The sequence below is a fragment of the Saccopteryx leptura genome, chromosome 5, assembly GCF_036850995.1.
Source record: "Saccopteryx leptura isolate mSacLep1 chromosome 5, mSacLep1_pri_phased_curated, whole genome shotgun sequence".
Lineage (NCBI taxonomy): Eukaryota > Metazoa > Chordata > Mammalia > Chiroptera > Emballonuridae > Saccopteryx > Saccopteryx leptura.
In genome coordinates this window covers 5,599,552-5,622,129 of record NC_089507.1, presented here as the reverse complement: position 1 = coordinate 5,622,129, position 22,578 = coordinate 5,599,552, and the positions used below count along the sequence as shown (strand labels likewise).

Here is a 22,578-nt window from a genome sequence, read left to right as displayed (position 1 = left end):
ATCCAGATGGCATAACTTTATTTAATTTTCTTAATTGCTTTTAATATTATATCCTAATTATTTTTATATATCTTCCATAGTTTTCTACATTTCTATATATTTAATCACTATAACCTTATATTACCGCGACACCAGGCAAGCGCCCTGGGCTGGGCGTAGGTCGTGTGTCCTGGGCCCTTGTGGATTGTTGTCTGTGTCTCACAGGCAACAGAGTTGCTTAAAGAAACAGCCTGGGGTGGACAGGGGTTGGCTGTCGGTGCCTTCAGACATTATTCATTCTTTATTCGGTCAGCAAATAAACTCCAGCTGTTTGACTTGTGTTCGAAACTGGGCTGGGCCCGGGGAATTCAAGAGAGAGGCAGGCCTGTCCTTGAACCAGTGCTAAAGCCTCTGCCATGCCCCTTCATCAACGGACCGAGCGACGGTCATTGTACTGGGTGAAAATACCCCTCTGGGTCACCGTGCTTGGGAGAAATTAGGTGCGTGCATGCACACACTCACACACACACACACACACACACACACACACACACACACACACTATCCAAGCTCTAACAGAATTCTCAGCCTTGGGTTCTCCCTACAGCTTCCTGGTTTCATTCAAACGCCTCAGGTGAAGGAGCCCCCTAGCACAGTGAAATGTAGGTCTCTGTCCAGGAGACATCTTCATCTTTATCTGACAAGTGAGAAAAGATTCTGGAAACGTCCAGCTGTTCTTGAGAGTTCAGTTACTACTTGATAACAGCCTTCACTCCGTTCTCTGATACATGAAGCCAAGCTAAACTGTTAGAAGCCTACGCAGATGAATCTCAGGACAATATATATATGTATTATTTTGAGATATTAGAAGAGTATCCTGACTGGTTTGGTTACACTCCCAAATTCTAACGTTACTCTCTGAGTTTGGGGTTGTGGGTGTTTGGTTTTCTTTCTGTTTTTACTTTTTGTTCATTAATGTTTTCTTTTCCTAAAGGTATTGCATTCTTTACACTACAATACATGGCTTTTTTTTTTCTTTTAAGATTATTAATTGAGCATCGGCCTGGCGTGCGGGGGACCCGGGTTCGATTCCCGGCCAGGACACATAGGAGAAGTGCCCATTTGCTTCTCCACCCCCCCCCTTCCTCTCTGTCTCTCTCTTCCCCTCCCGCAGCCAAGGCTCCATTGGAGCAAAGATGGCCCGGGCGCTGGGGATGGCTCCTTGGCCTCTGCCCCAGGCGCTAGAGTGGCTCTGGTCCTGGCAGAGCGACGCCCCAGAGGGGCAGAGCATCGCCCCCTGGTGGGCAGAGCATGGCCCCTGGTGGGCGTGCCGGGTGGATCCCGGTCGGGCACATGCGGGAGTCTGTCTGACTGTCTCTCCCCGTTTCCAGCTTCAGAAAAATACAAAAAAAAAAAAAAAAGATTATTAATTGAATTGTATGTAATGGTTAGTAAAAATTTGCTAAGAAGTACGTACGGATACTTGGTTAAAAGAAAGGTGTAGGGCTGTGTTTCCCCGACAATGTGAACATTAGCGGGAGTGTTAATTGAGTTACTAATACGGGCCAGGCACTGGGCTAAGAGCTTTATAGACATAAAGATAAATTGAAATATTAGTGGTTGTTGTTAACAGTATGATTTTGCAGCCCATCCCGCTTTTACTGGGCTACCCTGCCTCCGACTTCATGGACCGCCCGCACAATGTCCTCCTCAACCTTCTTCCGCTTACTCCTGCGTCAGCCTCATTTCTGTGACCCTCCGCCCTCCCGTGGGAGACCCCTATGTCATGGGGGTATGCTACGCAAATGCAATGCTTCACGTAGAGAAAACTTTCCAGAGATGAGTCGTCGTGCTTTTAGAACAAAATCAATTGAAACCATTGTAGTGGATTATTAGCTCAGTATTTTATTTATTCATTAAACTAAGACCCAAGCAGCCAGGCCTTCGGGGGAGGGGAGGGATTGCAAGGCCAAGTTGGGTTTTCTTTGTTTGTTTTATTTAACTCACTCTCTGAATAGACAACAAATGCATATAGCTGTTTCCCAATGCTCTTTCTTAAGTAGGGCTTTTTAAATATTCAAGGCACTCAGAATTGAAATACAATAAATCAATTGCCGCAAGATAATGAAAAATTCATAATCACTGAGGACTGTTACATACACTATGGAACTGACCGGAAACACTGAGAATGGTTCTTTTCTCCTCTCCAGTGTGTTCTCAGCGATTCAATCTATGTGGGAAGGGCAGTTGTGGCCATTCCAATAGTGAGTCTCTATGTCTTGCTTCACTATATTTTAAATAAAATTGTAAAGTCCTTTTATTTTTGTAATATTACCATAGCTCTTTTAGCTTTCTCTGGATTAGGATTCACCTGGTATATAATCCTCCATTCTCTCATTAGTGAGCTCTTTGTGTCATTACATTACAGATGTGTAATTAGCACATACCTGGAATGTTTAAACCAGTCTGCATCTAATTTTTATATTGTAAGATCTTTTTTCAATTACAGCTCACATTTAATAGTATTTTATATTAGTTTCAGGTGTGCAGCACTGTGTTTTGCATCTGGTTTTAAGCGCTAAATTTACACCTTTGGTATTTATTGTGATTATTGCTATTTTTTTTTATTCATTTTATACTGTATTGTGGTTTTTATTTCCCCTGTTTTTCACTAACTTTTCTTTTCCTGCCAGATATCGGGTTCATTTCTTCTTTATTCCCTTTTCTCTTCCTTGGAAGTTACACTCTTCTTCCATCAGTTTGACATTTTAAATAAAAGCGTGATTCAATTTTGAAACTCTAAAGTTGACATCCTCTTCGCAGACAATACAGAAAACTGTTGAAATAAAAAATTTGAAAGGAGAGATATCTTTAGCATTATTCCTATTGTTAAGGCCTTAAATTGGTGGATGAAATTAATGTACTACGATGAAGGTAATTTAAACTTTAAGTGATGAAACAGTTCTCTACACCAAACATATTAATACACATCATTGCCCATAACAAACAGTCTTAGGCCCAATGTCAAAAGCCACAGAACTTGGATCCATTAGAAGGTAATCGTCAATGTTTCAGGAGTGCTCTTTGGTCTTCTTAGTGACTCTAGAGAGAATCTGGCTTTCTGATGAACAGAAGCAGAATAAATGCACCTAGAACCTAATTTACAGTCACTGGCATATAAATATTTGCTAATGTTTTATTCGGTATTTTGCCTCAAAAAAAATTTGCTATGTCAAACGTATTCTATTCTTAAATAATGATGGAAGGAGGCGTGACTTGGAGTGGTGGACACACAATACAGTGTACAGATGATGGATTGTAAATGTATTATACACCTGAAACCTATACGATTTTATTAGCCAATGTCACCCCAATGAATTCAATTTTACAAATCAATTTAAAAAAATGTATCTTATTCTTTCAAAGGTCTCGTCAAGTTATTAACCAAGATGATAACCATGTTTATACTTTGTTGACTGAATGGAGACAATATAGCTTATCGTTCTGCCTTCAACTAATCACATCTCTTCCATTTTGTATGCTATTATTGCCCAGAATTTTATTTCCATATTGTCTTTATACCCACAAGGCTTCATAAATTTTTTACAGTTATTTCTTGCTTGAAATTACTAAATTATTTATAAATATTTTTAATATTCCTCGTAACACTTTCCTCCTTCCTTATAGCCTTAATTTCCTGAAATTCATCTTTTATTATTGTTTACTGACATGAAATGACATGCTGTGGCAAAGTCGTCTTCCTTGAAGTATGTAGAGAAAATACCACATCAAACAGGACAAGAAAGGGTCTAGGAAAGCTCAGGTCCCAAGTGAAATCAAAACCCATTCAATGAATTTTTTAAATACTTTCAAATCTAGTATTTTACCTTCTCTTAAAAGAAAAATAAAAACCTTTTACTTAGATATGATTTTTTTAGCCTCATCCATGTCACTTGGAAAATAATGATTTACAGACATGAGCAGATCTTTTCAATGTTAGCATGCCTCATTAGAAAATAGTCTTTAAAGTCACATTTCTAAGTACCACCAGAAATCCTTGGCAGAAGAGTCTCCCAAGGTGCCGTGCTGTCAAGATGGCAGATACGAGTGTTCCCACATTCCAATCTGCATTCAAAACTCCAGCTTTATCAACAAGTACTGGCAACAAGTACTGCTACTGCTCTTCAGGAAGTAACGGGAGCACTTTGTTCATTTCTAATAAAATACCTGCCTGATGCCTGAGTCTGAATCACCATAGTTGGTCTGTCTGTCTTCCCTCCAGATTAAGAAAAGTGAGAGTCCATTAGACAAAATGTAGTTCTTCAAGTTGTTGCTTTTGTTTGTTTTTTTAAATACTGTTTCCTGAGTTGGGAACAAGCTTGGCTTAAGAAACTGAATAAAATTCAGGGAGATAGGTGGGTGGGTGGACGGATGGATGGAGGGATGGAGGGATGGAGGGATGGATGGATGGATGGGTGGGTGGATGGATGCAGGAATGGGTGGGGGATGGGGTGGAGAAATCAGAAGAGAAGGGTTATTGAGGGCCTCGCCGATAGAAGTAAAACATTTGGGTTTTCTCCCCTGTGTAAAGGAAATCATGGGAGGGTTTTCACCATGGGGAGCGGCAAAGTCAGAGTCTCATTTCTTAAAGATGGCTCTGGGTGCCGTAGACAGGAAGGGGCCAGAAGAGACGGCCGCTGGCAGTGCCGCCCCGGGTCACCACAGGCACAGAAGGGGGTGCAGGCCCCCACCCGCGCCCCGTGGGAGGGAGGCGGTCTGCCGCAGTCACGTCACAGAATCAGGCTTACATGTCAGTTCACTTTTCCCAGATCATAAAGAAGGCCCGCCGTTCCGGCCTCCGCCGAGACCTCAGTCTCCGGCCAGCACCAGCCCTCGGGAGAATTCTCTTCGCGGAAGAAAACTCTTCCCCGCAAAGTCTGATGAAGAGGTAGACGCGTCTCCGGGTTGCCTTTCTAGATAAACTTAGCATCTAAATACAGCTTCACTGAACAATGCCTCAGAGGGGTATCGGATTGACTTTAATTTTTCATCAGTATTATTGGGTTTTAATAATTTTAAGTCTTCTGCGATGTAACATTTTAGATTGCTCTCTCACCGGATTCTTTCACTTGCATGCAGTCCGCCCCCCTGTTCACAGGGGGGGTGTCCCAAGACCCCCAGTGGATGCCGAAACCGCAGACAGTACCGAACTTACACTTACCTCCTCTGCTGTTTCCTGTACGTATACGCCTATGATAAAGCTCAGTTTGTAAATTAGGTGGTCAAGGATTAAGAACAACTGATAATAAAATAGAACGAGTATAACAATATGCCTGTAATAAAAGGCAAAGGACTTTATTCAAAAGGACACCTCCAATACAAAGTGAGTTTGATCCCAATCTGGATGGAAGAAAAGGACAGAGCCAGGGCGGAGAGGTGAGGAGCAGGGACGACTCAGGCAGCGGGGCCAACTCATGCCAAGTCCTGAAGCCCCAGGTCCACAGAACGGCAGGCACATCTGCCTGGCCAGACCGTGAGCTCAGGCGGGGCGTGGCAGCGAGTGAGGCCACAGAGTGGAAGGGTAACTGGCTCACACATGCCCATCACTGGAAAGACCAGGTCTGGGCTGAGGAGACCAGAGACTCAGACTGACAGTTCCAAAGACCTGATGCCACACCCCTAGCACTTGCCAACTCGGGGACAGGTGTTGACCCCCCGAGCACCCTGTCCTGATGTGCCCACCTTACAGGGATGGGTGGGGACAATGGATGCGAAAGGGTCTTCCGTGTGCTGGATGCACCCAGGAGAGTGCTTATCATTAGGGTCCTTGGGGACTCCAGGTCCATGGTGCGTCTCTCCCACAGCCTTTTCTTCTGTCATGGCGGATTTTATGATCCAAAGAAATCACTTGGTGTCAGGGAGCATGGCATAGGGCCCCCGCCAGACAGACGAGCGTTCAGATCGCAGTTCCGCAGCCTGTGACGTTGGGCCAGTGGCCTAAAGATGGTCTCAGTCTGCACCCGCCTTTCCCTCCCTGTTTCCATGGCGACTGGGGCAGCAGAGGCTCCACGAACCACAGACATCCCATCTCAGCGAGCTCCCCCGGTGGAGAGCGTGAGAGCCGGAGGGGTGGTCATCCCTGCCGAGCGGGGGCCCAGACGCCTTTCTCAGTGGGGGGAGAGAACTCGCCGGTCACTCTGTCGTGCCAGTCCCATGATTCCTAAGCTGCCGTTTCCTGTCCTTGTCCGGGACCAGGGACAGAATGTGTGCAGCGTGAGCTCCACTGTCAATCAAACTGGGCTTCGGCCCTGGTGGAACAAAAGTCCATTTTCATTGATTGGTAAAAAAAAAAAAATCAGTGCTTCCCTTTGATCCTTAAAATAGTCAGCACTGAACCTGTCCCGCAGGACGTCCAGCGCAACGAATGGTACATCGGGGACTACAGCCGCCGGGCGGTGGAAGAGGCGCTGATGCGGGAGAACCAGGTAGGACCCGTGCGGGCCCTCCGCTGTGGTTGTCTGTCCGCAGGCCGGGGCGTCTGTCTGTCTGTCCGCAGGCCGGGGGCGTCTGTCTGTCTGTCTGTCTGTCCGCAGGCCGGGGGCGTCTGCCTGTTTGTCTGTCTGTCCGCAGGCCGGGGCGTCTGTCTGTCTGTCCGCAGGCCGGGGGCGTCTGCCTGTCTGTCTGTCTGTCCGCAGGCCGGGGGCGTCTGTCTGTCTGTCTGTCCGCAGGCCGGGGGCGTCTGTCTGTCTGTCCGCAGGCCGGGGGCGTCTGCCTGTCTGTCTGTCTGTCCGCAGGCCGGGGGCGTCTGCCTGTCTGTCTGTCTGTCTGCAGGCCGGGGGCGTCTGTCTGTCTGTCAGCAGGCCGGGGGCGTCTGCCTGTCTGTCTGTCTGTCTGCAGGCCGGGGGCGTCTGTCTGTCTGTCCGCAGGCCGGGGGCGTCTGCCTGTCTGTCTGTCTGTCTGTCTGCAGGCCGGGGGCGTCTGTCTGTCTGTCCGCAGGCCGGGGGCGTCTGCCTGTCTGTCTGTCTGTCCGCAGGCCGGGGGCGTCTGTCTGTCTGTCTGTCTGTCCGCAGGCCGGGGGCGTCTGTCTGTCTGTCTGTCCGCAGGCCGGGGGCGTCTGCCTGTCTGTCTGTCTGTCTGCAGGCCGGGGGCGGGACGAGAAGTGGGCTTCCCCACCGTGGCGTCTACATCGCCTCGTGTTTCTCAGCGCTGGGGAGGGGGTCGTTGGAAAGGGGGTTCCAAACAGAGTTTTAGGTCCGAGACACGGTTGCGTCACTGAGCGGTGTGACTTCCTCGGGTTTCCGGATCTCTTTCAGTGTCAGTTTCTGGATCGGTTAAGTGAGAAGAGTAAAATCAACCCCGAGGAACAGTCCTGGAGCTCCGGCCGGGGAGCCGGGACAGAAGCGGGGTGCACGTGGCGGGCAGGAGGAGGTCTCTTCCTCTCCCTTCTTCTCGTTCCCCCTCCTTATCAAAGGTCTGCCCCAGGGACGGGTGGGTCTTCGGGTCTCAGTTCTTCTTCGGGGAAGGAGCAGACATCGTGAATGCTGCAATCTGAGTATTGTAAGCATTATATAAACCTGTAGTTCTATTATAATATTAATTACACATGATATACGCTGTGATTATATATACATATATAGATATTACAGTCTAGAGAGATAAGTACACGTGACAGTTAGTATAAATATAAATTACCCATAATACCTATTTTTATCGATCATTTATAATCGTCCATGCATTGCTAGCCAGGCTTTTTGATCACATGAATGACAGGACATAACCACAGAACCAAGCCTTCTAGGTGGGTGCATTCCCCTTCAGGCGGCTTGCTCCCTGCCTTTGCCCTCCTCGCCCCAGGCCTGCATCCTGCGCCATCCCCCAGGGTGTGCCCGATTGCTCCTGAGCCCGTCAGGTGCCTGTCACAGCCCCCAGGCCTCACCACACTGCCGACCCTCTGGGGACCCTTGCTGTCCACCTTCTCGGCTTCTGTAACACGAGCTTCCAGGTTTCCCTCCACCCCTGGGACCCTCCCTCCGGAGCCTCATCTGAGAGCCCCTTCCTGTCTGCTGCTCTCCCTGCACGGGCCTCCTGCTCATGCCAGGCTGTGTATTCTACCCTTTCACAGCCTCTACACCAGCGGTCCCCAAACTTTTTACACAGGGGCCAGTTCACTGTTCCTCAGACCATTGGAGGGCCGGACTATAAAAAAAACTATGAACAAATCCCTATGCACACTGCACATATCTTATGTTAAAGTAAAAAAAAAAAAAAAAAAAAACGGGAACAAATACAATATTTAAAATAAAGAACAAATAAATTTAAATCAACAAACTGACCAGTATTTCAATGGGAACTTTGCTCCTCTCACTGACCACCAATGAAAGAGGTGCCCCTTCTGGAAGTGCGGCGGGGCCGGATAAATGGCCTCAGGGGGCCGCATGCGGCCCACAGGCCATAGTTTGGGGACCCCTGCTCTACACCAGTGGTCCCCAACCTCTGGGCCACGGACCAGGACCGGTCCGTGGGCCATCTGGTACCAGTCCTCAGAGAAAGAATAAATAACTTACATTATTTCCGTTTTATTTATATTTAAGTCTGAACGATGTTTTACTTTTTAAAAAATGACCAGATTCCCTCTGTTCCATCCGTCTAAGACTCACTCTTGACGCTTGTCTCGGTCACGTGATACATTTATCGGTCCCACCCTAAAGGCCGGTCCGTGAAAATATTTTCTGACATTAAACCGGTCCAGTGGCCCAAAAAAGGTTGGGGACCACTGCCCTACATTCACTTTGACCTTGAGCTTGCAGACCCACTTCTCTTCCGGGGACCCCCACCCTCTGTTGGCATCTCCCCACCCAGAGGCCACTTTATCCATGCGATAGGCCTGTCCTGCTCAAAGCCGGCCGTGGTCCCTACCGTCCCTAGAATAATACCCAAGCATCAGGCAGGACAGGAAATACATGAATGCCAGCAGGTGAGGGGACCCACTCCCGGGGCTGGGGTAGGGCTGCTCCCTGCAGCCCGACAGCCAGACGGGGCCTCTGGGAGATGGTGGCTTGACTAGAGCCAAGGGCCAGGGGCCAGGGACCAGAGGCCCCAGGGGCTGGAGACTGCAGGGGTGACAGGCAGAGGCGGATTTAATGGTGGGCGCAACGGGCGCGTGCCCTGGGCCCCGACTTCTGAAGGGCCCGGCAAAACCCCAACTTGACACTTTTTTCTAATGTAAGGGGCCCAATTATTTTCTTCTGCACCCGGGGCCTCAACCAACCTTAATCCGCCTCTGGGGACAGGAGATAAAACCACAAGACAGGCCGGTGCGCTTGTCCCTGAGCGCCGTGCTAAGGGTGTAGGACAGGGGTCCCCAAAATTTTTACACAGGGGGCCAGTTCACTGTCCCTCAGACTGTTGGAGGACCAGACTATAAAAAAAACTATGAACAAATTCCTATGCATACTGCACATATCTTATTTTAAAGTAAAAAAACAAAATGGGAACAAATACAATATTTAAAATAAAAAACAAGTAAATTTAAATCAAGAAACTGACCAGTATTTCAATGGGAACTATGGGCCTGCTTTTGGCTAATGAGATGGTCAATGTGCTCCTCTCATTGACCACCAATGAAAGAGGTGCCCCTTCCGGAAGTGCAGCGGGGGCCGGATAAATGGCCTCAGGGGGCCACATGTGGCCCACGGGCCGTAGTTTGGGGACCCCTGGTGTAGGATGATGCGGAGGACAGTGGGGGATGCTGGGAGACCGGGGGAGAGGGTGTCATGATCTGGCTGATTGATCTCTCAGAAAATAATAATAACCCTAAAGAACAAGTTCACCAAAAACAGCAGCCGTCAGGGACTGTCACACGCACAAGCGTCACCGTCCCCACCGTGGGGAGGGTGGGACGCTGGCACGCCTGAGGAGGTGATCACTCTTCCTTTCCCTGCAGGACGGCACTTTCCTGGTCCGAGACTGTTCTGCGAAGTCCCGGGCGGAACCGTACGTGTTGGTGGTGTTCTACAGGAGCAGAGTCTACAACGTCAAGATCCGCTTCCTGGAGAGGAACTGCCAGTTTGCCCTGGGGACGGGACTCAGAGGAGACGAAGTGGGTATAACTCCACGGCATCCCCTTTCCGTGCTGAGGAAAAGCGAGGGGAGGATGTGGGGGGAGGGGGTGTCACTGGCCAAGGCACCTCTGCCTCCCATGACTGCAGGGGGGTTGGGGGAAAGAGCGCCGCCCTGGAGGTGGAGAATGGAAATAACCCTCCAGCCCCTTCTGCAAGCATCCCTGAGCACGGCTTACACTCCCAGCCAGTGCTGACCATTCCAACGCCCTCTACCCTGCTTTGCCCACCAAAGCAAACTCAGTTCTGCCAGACATCTAAATTCCACCTCCCAGGAGCCTCCGCTGCAGCCCGCGTTAATGCCACCTGCCTTCCCTGCATGGGAGAAAGGAGACTGATTTTCACTCTGTGTGTGTATGAGAGGCCTGGTCTGTCTGCATTATCTCGTTTTATTTTTCAACAACTCTGTAACATCATAATAGTTTCTATCTTAGATGGAGGGGAACTGAGACACAGAAAATTCAGTAAATGGCTAGGAACATACAGGTAGTGAGAGGGCAAGGAGAATCTGGTCTTCCAACTCTTCCTGGGAGGGAGGGAGGGAGGGAGGGAGGGAGGGGGAGGGAGGGAGAGGGAGGGAGGGAGGGAGGGAGGGAGGGAGGGAGGAAGAGAAGGAGGGAGAGGAGAGAGGAAGGGAGAGGAGAGAGGGAGGGAGGGAGAGGAGAGAGGGAGGGAGAGGAGAGAGGGAGGGAGGGAGGGAGGGGGAGGGAGGGAGGGAGGGGGAGGGAGAGAGGGAGGGAGAGGAGAGAGGGAGGGAGGGAGGGAGGGAGAGAGGGAGGGAGGGAGAGAGGGAGGGAGAGGAGAGAGGGAGCGAGGATCGGACTAGGGTTCAATTTCTGGGTCCCCTGTTGACAAAGTGTGTACGACCAGGCCAGTCACTTAACTTCTCTGAGCTTTAGTTTCCGCAAATGCAAATGCTTTCAGGGTTAGATTTCTGTAGCTCAGCGATTCCCGTTGGCATCCCAGGCCTCAGCTTTACTGGTTGGTATAGTTCATGGATTGAATAGGGCCCCCCCTCCCCAGTGCACATGGTAACGTCCTCAATAACTCCCCAGTACCCCAGAATGTGACAATATTTGGAAATACAGTTTTCAAAGGGGGGATTTAAGTAAAATGAGGTCATTTGGATGGCCCCTGGTCCAATCTGACTGGTGTCCTTATAAGAAGAGATGAGGACACAGACACGCCCAGAGGGACAAGCGTGTGCGGTCACAGGGAGAAGACGGCCGTCCACACATCAAGAAGCCAGCCCTGCCCCCTCGTCTCAGGCTCCGGCCTCCAGGACTTTAAGAAGAAAATAAATCTCTGTGGTTTGAGCCCCCGGCCCTCCCCTGTCTGTGGTACAGTACTGCGCTATGGAGGCCCGAGCGAATTAATACAGTTATAAACCAGAACTTTCACCAAATATCTCCTATCCTTCCATAGATATCAAAATAAGGACTGTTGCCAGGGTTGCCAGAATTCTCCAGGTTAGGCGCGCAGGTGAAAATCCTACCAGCAGCTGCCGGAAGGTGCCAGTGTGCGCCCCCTGTCCGACCAGGGCCCTGGTCTGAGAGCCACAGCTGGGCCGGGGAGGCTGCCCAGCAGCGGCCAGGCCGTGGGGTCAGTCCACCAGCCTCTGCTGCAGCCCGGGACAGTCCTGGCCCCAGTGAGAACACACCTGCACAAGTACATGGATACAGAAATCTGGCAAACGCAGCCAGATTAAGAAGGTGTTGCATCAGAGCTGCAGTAGCCAGTTCTTCCTTTCATGCTGAGGATTCGTGAGTTAATGAAGGGGAAACGGTCAGAACGTGGCCTGGAGCACATGGAGCCCACAAGTCCATGTGCTTGTTCTGTTTTCACTGCTATGGACTCAGCTGTGGTTCCCTCAGGGAGGCCCGTGGTGAAGGGCTTCCCGCCCGGCTCCAGGTCCCTCCGTCCTTCTCATCTCCTCGCTCATGAAACCTCTCATCTAAAACAAAAGTCATGATTTTTAAGTGCTCGGGAGTAAGGAGTCCTTCTCCTTGGAGAACACTGAGAACGGCAGCCGTGCACCCTACCTCGTGCCTGCCGGCCGAACCCCCTGAGGACGCTGTTTAACTCGCTCTCTCGCGAGGTCCTCCAGAACCCTAGAAAGGACCTGTTATTGAACCCCCTTTACCAGTGAGGAGTCTGAGACCTGAAGAGGGGACAGCGTTTTCCCCAGCAAGCCAGCTGTGGTCTGCTAACAAGAGCGAGGACACACGCACTGGGCTGCCTGTGACCGCGCCCCGAGAGGGAGTAGTCAGATTGCGGCGGCTCCCGGCTGCCTCAGCAGGTCAACGGTCCTGAGTGTGATGGTGTGTGGATTAGAGGGTCAGCTTCCAGCTGAGCGGCTCTAATTAGAGTAGACGAGGACCTCTGAAGGAATCAAATGCCTACTTTAAGAAGACCCTTTTGGTCCTGCCAGTTAGCTCAGTTGGTTACAGCATCACCCCAATAAACCAAGGTTGTAGGTTCAATCCCTAGTCAGAACACATACAAGAATCAACCAATGGCCCTGGCCAGTTGGGTCAGTGGTAGAGCGTCAGCCTGGCATGCAGGAGTCCCAGGTTCAATACCCGGCCAGGACACACAGGAGAAGCGCCCATCTGCTTCTCCACCCCTCCCCCTCTCCTTCCTCTCTGTCTCTCTCTTCCCCTCCCGCAGCCAAGGCTCCACTGGAGTAAAGTTGGCCCGGGCACTGAGGATGGCTCTGTGGCCTCTGCCTCAGGCGCTAGAATGGCTCTGGTTGCAACAGAGCAACACCCCAGATGGGCAGAGCATCGCCCCCTGGTGGGCGTGCCGGGTAGATCCCGGTCAGGTGCATGTGGGAGTCTGTCTGACTGCCTCCCCGTTTCCAACTTCAGAAAAATACAAAAAAAAAAAAAGAATCAACCAATGACTGCATAAATAAGTAGAACATCCAAATCGATGCTCCTCTCTGTCTCTCTCTTTCTCCCTTCTTCTCTCTCTAAAGTATATACACACAAGACTCAGCCAATGAATACATGGATATAATGGAAAACAAATCACTGTTTCTCTCTTTACCCCTTCTTCTTTCTCTAAAATCCATAAATAGAAATTTTTTAAAAAATCAATAAATTAAAGTCATTACCTTCTTTGAAAGACAAGACCCTTTTTATGTGATTAAGGAATTTTCTCCACCCATGAATCTTCCAAGCAAGAGTTTCCTTTGCAGGGATTTGCTGAACACCTACACGTTTACTATGCACGGGCATCATTCTGTGCCACTAACAAGCAGAAACTTCATGATCAATCTGTGAGGGAGGTGCTGCCTGTGCCTCCATTTAACAGATGGTGAAACTGAGGCACAGAAATGTTAAGTAAGTGGCCGGCGGTCAGAGCTCGCACGTGGCAAAGCTGGGATTCCATGTCGTCTGCAAAGATACTGACTTCCTCACACCACCTCAGACAGCCTTACGACCGACCAGACACAAACCACGCCCAGCCCACTGGGAAACAGCCCCAGGTGCTGGGTGAAAAATGACCTTCTGGGTGGTTCTCCGGGCCTTGCCTCTGACAGAGCCAGGCGCTGGTCTGAGAGAGAGAGACAGCTGTAGACTGCATTGGCTTCCGTCGCCCCTGTTCCCGGGTGAGCCCTGTGCCTTGCTCAGGAGGAAACGCCCACCCTTAAAAGAGGATAGAAGAATCTGAGAGGGCAGGGCTCTGCTAACTGCCAGCCAGCCGCCAGTGGCGCCATCTGGTGCCCGAGCAAAGAAATGGCACCTTCCGCTGACTGCCGGGAAGGTGTCAGGAGACACAGGGTCGGATAGGGTGTGGCTTTCTGGCTGTCTTGCACACTTACCTGACCACACATACAGTGCAGCGACACCTATGTCAAGGGAGTTGTTCTGAGTGTAAGACGAGGTGATGCAGACAGGGAGGCAGGTGCGGATTCACATCAGGTTCCACCCGACGTGAGCCCTGCAAGCCCGCTCACTGGGTCTGTGCACCCCGTGCAAAGGCCGGGAAAGCTCACATGGGGCCATGAGCCCAGCTGCTGCAGGAGGGGCCGCCCAGAGGGGGTCGCCCGCATGGGGCCTCCAGGATGGGGCCTCCCAGAAGGCACAGCACACTGACACCTCTCACAGGCATGGGAGGTGAGAAACCCACGCAGGCCTGCAAAACATACATCCAGGACGGTCCGTTTTGCTGTATGTTAGGTATTTGGGTCATTCTGGTGACCACGTGGCTAGAACCCCATGAATGTCCCGCTGCAGTCGCTGTAACAACGTAACACAAACCAGGAGGCTTCAAACCACAGGAGTGTGTTCTCTCGGAGTCTGGGGGCTAGAAAGCCCAAGACAGGGTGCGGGCAGGGCCACGGCTCCTGGAGACTCTCCTGGGGAGGATCCCTCCTGCCTCCTGCCGCGTCCGGCTTCTGGTGTCTGTCCGCCAGCCACCGCTTCCTCCGCGTGCGGCCACATCACAGGGGCCACACTGCCTCCTCCTCCTCCTATCTGAATGACTGTTCCTTCCCGTCTGTCTTAGAAGGATACATATAATTAATTACTTTTAGGGATAACCTAAAAAAGCTCCTCCTTCCAAGATCCTCAACTTAACCCCAACTTTCGTCCTGTGAAGTGACAGTCACTCTTTGATATGTAAGGTAATTAATATCCGCCGATTTCAGGGATTAGGAAACGGCAGATTTGGGTCACCACCGTTTAGCCCACCCTTCCCATGTGTTTAGTCACGGGCTCAGGATTAATTTTATGCCTATACCAGGCAAGAGTCAGGGCTCCGTTCTGGGGACACAGCAGAGTCAAGTAGCCACCCAGCAGAGATACCTGTGAATCTAGGCTACCTACGCTTGCACTCCAGCAGGGCCGAGACTGGAAATATGAAGCCACTGGTGGAAGAACACCAGCCCTGCCAGGCAGACCGGCACCTGCCGCTCCTAACCGGCTGCAGTCGCCAACCCCGCATCTAAATTTAGAAATCACACGTCAGCTTCTCTATGAAATCTCCCGGAAGGGAGCGATGTCAGCCATCACACCTTACCTCGTCCTGCAAACGCTTGTGACCAGTAGCGGAAGATCATGATAGATGTTTACTTGATAAATTAAACTTTGACGGCTAAAGGACACAGATAATTAACCCATGGGTTTATTTCTCACTTCCTCTGTCTGCTTCTCGCCTCCCTCCCTCCCTCCCTCTCTTTTTCTCTTTTCTGTTTTCCCCTCCCTGTATCTGGGCCCAAAGGCAGGGAAGCGTCACCTGAGGTCAGTATATAAGGCAAATACAAAAGGTTTAAACGAGCTTTAAGATCCAGTATTAGGATGACATTTACTGTCCTCCTGGGAGGAAAAAAAATCATTTAGTATAAAAACAAGGGCTTAATTATAACCTTTTAAAAGTCTCTTTAGGGTAATAGATCAGTTGCAGGGTTATCACAAGGAGCCAATAACAAGAAATGATGGTATGATTTATTGTCCCTGCCGTGTCTGCTTCCTGCTACGTGTTGAAATGACAATCTCACATCAAATGTCATCCATGTAGATTATTAAAAACAGTTAATATTGAATTATTATTTGGGGACTCTCAAAAAAAAAGAAAAATGAGATGACGAAGCAAGCATTTCCCTCTGAAGGTTAATGCCAGGAAAGAGAATGTCACTGTGCCCAGGTGGGTGAAGCAATTTTGAAGAAGAGTTCTCCGTAAAAAGTTCTCGTAAATCACCCTCCATTTTGTCAAGTACGAAGAAAGAGAGAGAAGCTCCACCTTAACGTGTACCTGGAAAGGGGATAGAAAATGTTCCGTTCTTCCCAAAGGCTTACAACGATAGTCTGTACAGGGTTCCGGGACATCGCGGTTCTCTTCCTGTGTTCCCGGCGACCTTGGAAGGGAGGAGGTCATAGTAATGATTGATATTTATAGAGTAGTCATTGTGTACGGAGGTCTCTTCTAAGAGGCATTAAGTCGGTTAGTCCTCACAATGGCCCTCAGACGTAGGTCCTAAAACAGGGGTCCCCAAACTACAGCCCACGGGCCGCATGCGGCCCCCTGAGGCCATTTATCCGGCCCCCGCCGCACTTCTGGAAGGAGCACCTCTTTCATTCGTGGTCAGTGAGAGGAGCATAGTTCCCATTGAAATACTGGTCAGTTTGTTGATTTAAATTTACTTGTTCTTTATTTTAAATATTGTATTTGTTCCCGTTTTATTTTTTTACTTTAAAATAAGATATGTGCAGTGTGCATAGGGATTTGTTCATAGTTTCTTTATAGTCCGGCCCTCCAACGGTCTGAGGGACAGTGAACTGGCCCCCTGTGTAAAAAGTTTGGGGACCCCTGTCCTAAAATTACCATCACTGTTCCTAGAGAAACTGAGACAGAGAGTGTAAGACACCTGCCCAGAGACACACAGCTAGTGAGGGGGAACCCCTGCTGGGAACACGGCCATCTGGGCTCCGTGGGCCCCTCTCTCATGACTGCGCTAGCAGACCAGTGTGGGTCTCATCAGACAATCGGACCACTCGGACACCGCCTCACGTTAGCATCAGGCAGGGACGAGCATTTACTGTCCATGTGCCAGGGGCGGACGGACAGCTTATCTCCGAGAAAACTCTGCAACAGATCCAGGAACGACAGGCCCAGAGGGGCCGGTCACGTCAAGATTTCATCAGAAATCTTTTAGTGGAGAAAATAAAAACAGAACCCGCCTGGGAATGAGCTTAGAATTGACCTCAGCGGGGAAGAGGGCCGGGTTGTCGACTCCGTCACCGGGAGGAGCCAGAAGGAGGGGGGTCTGGGAGCTGGGAGCTGGGAGCCGGTCACTGGCAGGACACTCGTCACTGCCCATCTCTGTCCCCACGTGTTCTCCCCAGTGAGGCCTCTTTTCTCTTCACACCCTTCACACACGGCAGGAAGGAGGAAACAGAGGTTTCTCGCATTTCACCCTAGTGTTCGCCTGAGGAAAAACAAGTTCCGTCCCCCAAGGGAAGACCCCCGGGGGACCCGGTGACCCGGTGACGTTCAACCCCAAGCTGATTGTTTCCACAGCACATTGCCCTAAATAAATGAAATTACTACCTGCATAGGAATTTATTCTATCCCCCCCCCCAAACCTCCACCAGGATGTAATAATCTCTATGAGGACAGGGACCTTGACAATCTCGTTTTGTTGACTGTCCCCAAAGCCTGCCAACATTTCTGTGCCAGGACTTCCGGGGCAGAAGGAGGGGCACACAGAATTAAAACAGACTCAGCTTGTCCCCACCTGTGACACCCTTCCTTCAGGCTGTGTCATCTCTACCCCGGTCAGTTGGAACACCAGGGTCACAGCCACAGGCAAAGTTGTATCAGCAAAGAACTGACAGGTGTGGGGAAAAACCAGGCTCCATTCCTGGCCCTGCAGCTCGGCGACCCCTGATCGGGTCAGTGTTCTTGCCTGAGCTGCTCTTCCTTCGTCTCCTCAGGGGAGCTGGTTGCTCACCTCACAAGGTGGCTGAGGAGGCTCAAGGCCGTGTTCTAGTTCAGAAGGCCGGTGGTGCGAGCTCTTCCTACTTACCTCCTAAGAGTCCCCGTCCGCGAGCTCTTCCCACTCACCTCCTGAGAGTCCCCGTCCGCGAGCTCTTCCCACTCACCTCCTGAGAGTCCCCGTGCGCGAGCTCTTCCCACTCACCTCCTGAGAGTCCCCGTCCGCGAGCTCTTCCCACTCACCTCCTGAGGGTCCCCGTCCGCGAGCTCTTCCCACTCACCTCCTGAGAGTCCCCGTCCGCGAGCTCTTCCCACTCACCTCCTGAGAGTCCCCGTCCGCGAGCTCTTCCCACTCACCTCCTGAGAGTCCCCGTGCGCGAGCTCTTCCCACTCACCTCCTGAGAGTCCCCGTCCGCGAGCTCTTCCCACTCACCTCCTGAGAGTCCCCGTGCGCGAGCTCTTCCCACTCACCTCCTGAGAGTCCCCGTCCGCGAGCTCTTCCCACTCACCTCCTGAGGGTCCCCGTCCGCGAGCTCTTCCCACTCACCTCCTAAGAGTCCCCGTCCGCGAGCTCTTCCCACTCACCTCCTGAGAGTCCCTGTCCGAACTCGGCGAATCGGTTATGACGCCTACGCGCTCTCAACTCCCGTCCTGCTTCTTCCTCTGCTCTACCTCGTCCACTCACCTGGGACCACCCAGAATGCACAGCCCACCTCCAGCCCGGGCCTTTGCCAAAGCGCTCTCTGATTCTCCGGCACCCGGAATAATCTCTCTTTCCATCAGGCCGCCTCAGGACTTCATCTCTACATCTCCCGAAACGTAGAGAGAGATGACCTGCTGCGTGTTTCACAAGAAGCCGGGGGAGGGAAGCTGAGTTGGCCAAGAACTACCAAGCAGCCCTGTGATTGTCACAGTCTTTCTGATGACACTAGAATTCGTTAGAACAAGAGGGAACAGGAGAGAGAGAGTTCACTGTCAACCAGATTAAGGTCGGTTGAGGCCCCGGGCGCAGAAGGAAATATTAGGCCCCTTACAAAAAAAAAAGAGAGAGGGAAAATAAAAATACACGTTAACCATATTTTAAACAAATAAAAAATATGATGTACTATTAATGTTAAAATTGCACCTATGAAACCAAACTTGGTGTCATTAGAAAAAAAGTGTCAAGTTGGGGTTTTAGGGGGGCCCTTCAGAAGTCGGGGCCCCAGGGCGCATGCCCGGTGCACCCACCGTTAAATCCGCCTCTGCTGCCCACTCGCTCAGTGAGGTCGAGCCCTGACGAGAGACACTTGGGTTTGTTCCAGGTGGGGGGGGAGGTAAGGGAGGCTCCAGAGAGTCCCCGGGGCTGACCGCAGGAACTCAGCTGTGATTGCCGCAGCAGGACCCTGTGCGAGCAGTGACGTGGGACCAGGTGGCCTGAGTCTGGTGGCTCGGTGTGGGGCGCTGCACTGGCTCAGCTCACCTTCAGTCTCCCCAAGGGCTTGTGTGTCCCCCTTGATAGCTCATCATTCTCATCCCTCATCCTAAGAGCTTGATTATAACATCCACTTTTTAAAAAAAAAAAAAATTACTTTCTGACACTTCCATTACACCCCTCCCCCCAAGTGTTAAGGAGTTCACCTCTTTTCCAAGTAAAACTAGACATCTGTACTTTAACCCAGTGGTCCCCAACCTTTTTTGGGCCACAGACCGGTTTAATGTCAGAAAATATTTTCACGGACCAGCCTTTAGAGTGGGATGGATAAATGCACAAAATAAAATTATGCGACCAGCGTAAAAACTGTGGTATTTTTAAATATAATTGTCGAATTTACAAGATAAGCATCAAGAGTGAATCTTAGACAGATGTAACAGAGGGAATCTGGTCATTTTTTAAAAATAAAACATTGGGCCCTAGCCGGTTGGCTCAGCGGTAGAGTGTTGGCCTGGCGTGCAGGGGACCCGGGTTCAATTCCCGACCAGGGCACATAGGAGAAGCGCCCATTTGCTTCTCCAACCCCCCCCCCTCCTTCCTCTCTGTCTCTCTCTTCTCCTCCCACAGCCAAGGCTCCATCGGAGCAAAGATGGCCCGGGCGCTGGGGATGGCTCCTTGGCCTCTGCCCCAGGCACTAGAGTGGCTCTGGTCGCGGCAGAGCGACGCCCCGGAGGGGCAGAGCATCGCCCCCTGGTGGGCAGAGCGTCGCCCCTGGTGGGCGTGCCGGGTGGATCCCGGTCGGGCGCATGCGGGAGTCTGTCTGACTGTCTCTCCACGTTTCCAGCTTCAAAAACAATTTAAAAAATAAAAAAATAAATAAAACATCGTTCAGACTTAAATATAAATAAAACGGAAATAATGTAAGTTATTTATTCTTTCTCTGTGGACTGGTACCGGTTCCCGGCCCGGGGGTTGGGGACAACTGCTTTAACCTACAGGTATAAATGACATGAACATTTATATTATTTTTTAAAAAAGATTTTATTCATTTTAGAGAGGATAGAGAGAGAAAGAAGGAGAAGGGAGGAGGAGCTGGAAGCATCAACTCCCACATGTGCCTTGACCCGGCAAGCCCAGGGTTTCAAACCGGCAACCTCAGCGTTCCAGGTTGTCGATTTATCCACTGCGCCACGGCAGGTCAGGTGAGGTGTACATTTCCATTAACTTTTCTGTCTGTGTTTCAGAAGTTTGACTCGGTGGAAGACATCATTGAGCACTACAAGTACTTCCCCATCGTCCTGGTTGATGGCAAGGACAAGACAGGGACTCGCAGGGAGCAATGCTACCTGGCCCGGCCCCTCCCTCTCCACAGACTCCGCTGCCCCTGGTAGCCCGACCGCTGCGGCATCGCCGGCCCCAGGGCCCAGCGCCTCGGGCACTGCACACTGGCTCCCAGAGGTGACTTTCTGTGACCTTAAGGGACTCCATCTTTGACTTTGTAGAAAAGGAAATCGTTCTCCAGTGGAAATTGGAAACCCAGTCATGGTTTGGAAAGCTCACACCACAGTAGAAATATGTACAAGATGCAAGAATAAAACCTAGCGTTTAAGAAAAAAAAAATCTTCTCAGGAGAAAACTATAAAGACGGGCATTACAGTCACGTTACCTGCGGACGAGCATCAGAGGACAAGAGACTAGTGCTCAGTGTCTGCAGCTGGTACGTGGTGGCAAGTCTGGGAGCGACTCCCAGGCCTGTGCTCCTCCTAGGACCAGGTGCGGCCTTTCTGTTTCAGAAAGGTTTTCACCTGTGGACTTACAGTGTTTTCACCTGTGGACTTACAGTGTTTTCACCTGTGGACTTACAATGTTTTCACCTGTGGACTTACAGTGTTTTCACCTGTGGTCTTACAATGTTTTCACCTGTGGACTTACAGTGTTTTCACCTGTGGTCTTACAATGTTTTCACCTGTGGACTTACAGTGTTTTCACCTGTGGTCTTACAGTGTTTTCACCTGTGGACTTACAGTGTTTTCACCTGTGGCTTACAATGTTTTCATTACGCCGCTGGTGTTGGTGAGCATTGTTAGCTCTATTTTATCTGCACTCCCAGAAACACCATTCTGGGAAAGAAATACGGCAGGAAAACAAGAGCACTGGTGATTACTGCCTGGAAGACAGAGCTCAGAAATGCGTTGACTACGCTGTGAGACGGCCATCTCCGGTGCTCTCCGCTTAGAGCCGCTTTAAGACAAATGGGACTAGCAGATTCGTGGTTAAGGGGGTGCGCTTAGGTCTGAGTGAACGTAGAATTATATATTTTTTAAATTCCAATTGTGGACTTCTATTCAAAGGAAGAGCAGTCTTCTAGTTAATGTCACGTTGCGGGAGCACTGCCCACGTCCCTACTCAAGGCTAAGCGGACCTGATTTTATTCTTGTTTTCCAATACAGATGAGGAGACCGAGGCTCACAGGGGCTATTGATTTTATCAACGTAAGAAGAGAGCCCAGAGTTTTACCCATCTTTGCCTGGCTCCCTCCCAGCATGTCTTCCCGGGTGCATTTCCTGCCCTGTGAAATTTTACAGAGAGAGGGAAACAATCTGAAAATACAGAGGTACCCATCTTAAACTATACAGCTAAATAAACTCTTGTGAGATGTTTTTAAAAAGAGTTCTGGTTGAAATGAAGAGTACACGATGACTTCAAATGTCACCAGAGCCTACATATGAAGTTTATAGAGCATTTATGTAGAATGTCACGATGCAGAAGTAACCAAAATAGATTTAAAAAGTCAAGAGCTGTCAAGGCAAATAATACACACACACACACACAATGCCCAGGGTTATGTCTTGTCCAAAACAGCAGACAATGAGCACTGAGGGGAGCTTAGTCTCCACCCTCCCAGGGGACAGGTGCACGGCTCTCTCCTTCCACAAGGTCGACGGGCAATGATGACTCTAGGTAAGAGGAGGGAAATGATGACTCTAGGTTAGAGGAGGGAAATGATGACTCTAGGTAAGAGGAGGGAAATGATGACTCTAGGTTAGAGGAGGGAAATGATGACTCTAGGTAAGAGGAGGAGCATCTGACGAAGGAGCTCCTTGTCAAGTTGGAGCTCCCGATACCGACCCGGGCTCGTCGTAGAGCGCGCCTGCGCAGGGTAACACGCGGACCAAGAGACAAGAGTACTTCAATAGGAGCTTGGCTACTAAGGCACAGACTGGGGGGAGCTGAAGGCAGTGTGGTGGCTGCTCACGCTCAACGGGGCTCCAGCAAGGCCAGGCCTCCGTGGCAGACTCTGCAGAGACCACAGGCTCGTGGGCAGGAAGAACGTACTCCTCACTCTAAAAAGCTGCTGGGCGATTATACCGAGACGTCCGATTCAGCTACTCCCTGGGACCGTGCCATTCCGAGACGTCCGATTCAGCTACTCCCTGGGACCGTGCCATTCCGAGACGTCCGATTCAGCTACTCCCTGGGACCGTGCCATTCCGAGACGTCCGATTCAGCTACTCCCTGGGACCGTGCCATTCCGAGACGTCCGATTCAGCTACTCCCTGGGACCGTGCCATTCCGTGCTGTGCTCTCAAGACGTTTTTCTGAGTCTCCTCCAGCATTCCAGCA

At 50.5% G+C, this 22,578-nt stretch overlaps 1 protein-coding gene across 1 annotated transcript in view; it reads left to right on the top strand.

The window, feature by feature from the left end:
• The window catches only part of CLNK (cytokine dependent hematopoietic cell linker), a 194,935-nt gene extending 173,768 nt beyond the window's left edge, over positions 1-21,167 (top strand). Inside the window, exons 28-32 of the mRNA XM_066385009.1 lie at positions 4,809-4,927; positions 5,119-5,217; positions 6,387-6,464; positions 9,923-10,078; positions 20,199-21,167. Of these exons, the coding sequence (XP_066241106.1) occupies positions 4,809-4,927; positions 5,119-5,217; positions 6,387-6,464; positions 9,923-10,078; positions 20,199-20,345 (599 nt within the window). The 3' untranslated portion in view covers positions 20,346-21,167. The remainder of the gene's footprint in view (positions 1-4,808; positions 4,928-5,118; positions 5,218-6,386; positions 6,465-9,922; positions 10,079-20,198) is intronic.
• The last annotated feature ends 1,411 nt before the right edge of the window (positions 21,168-22,578 follow it).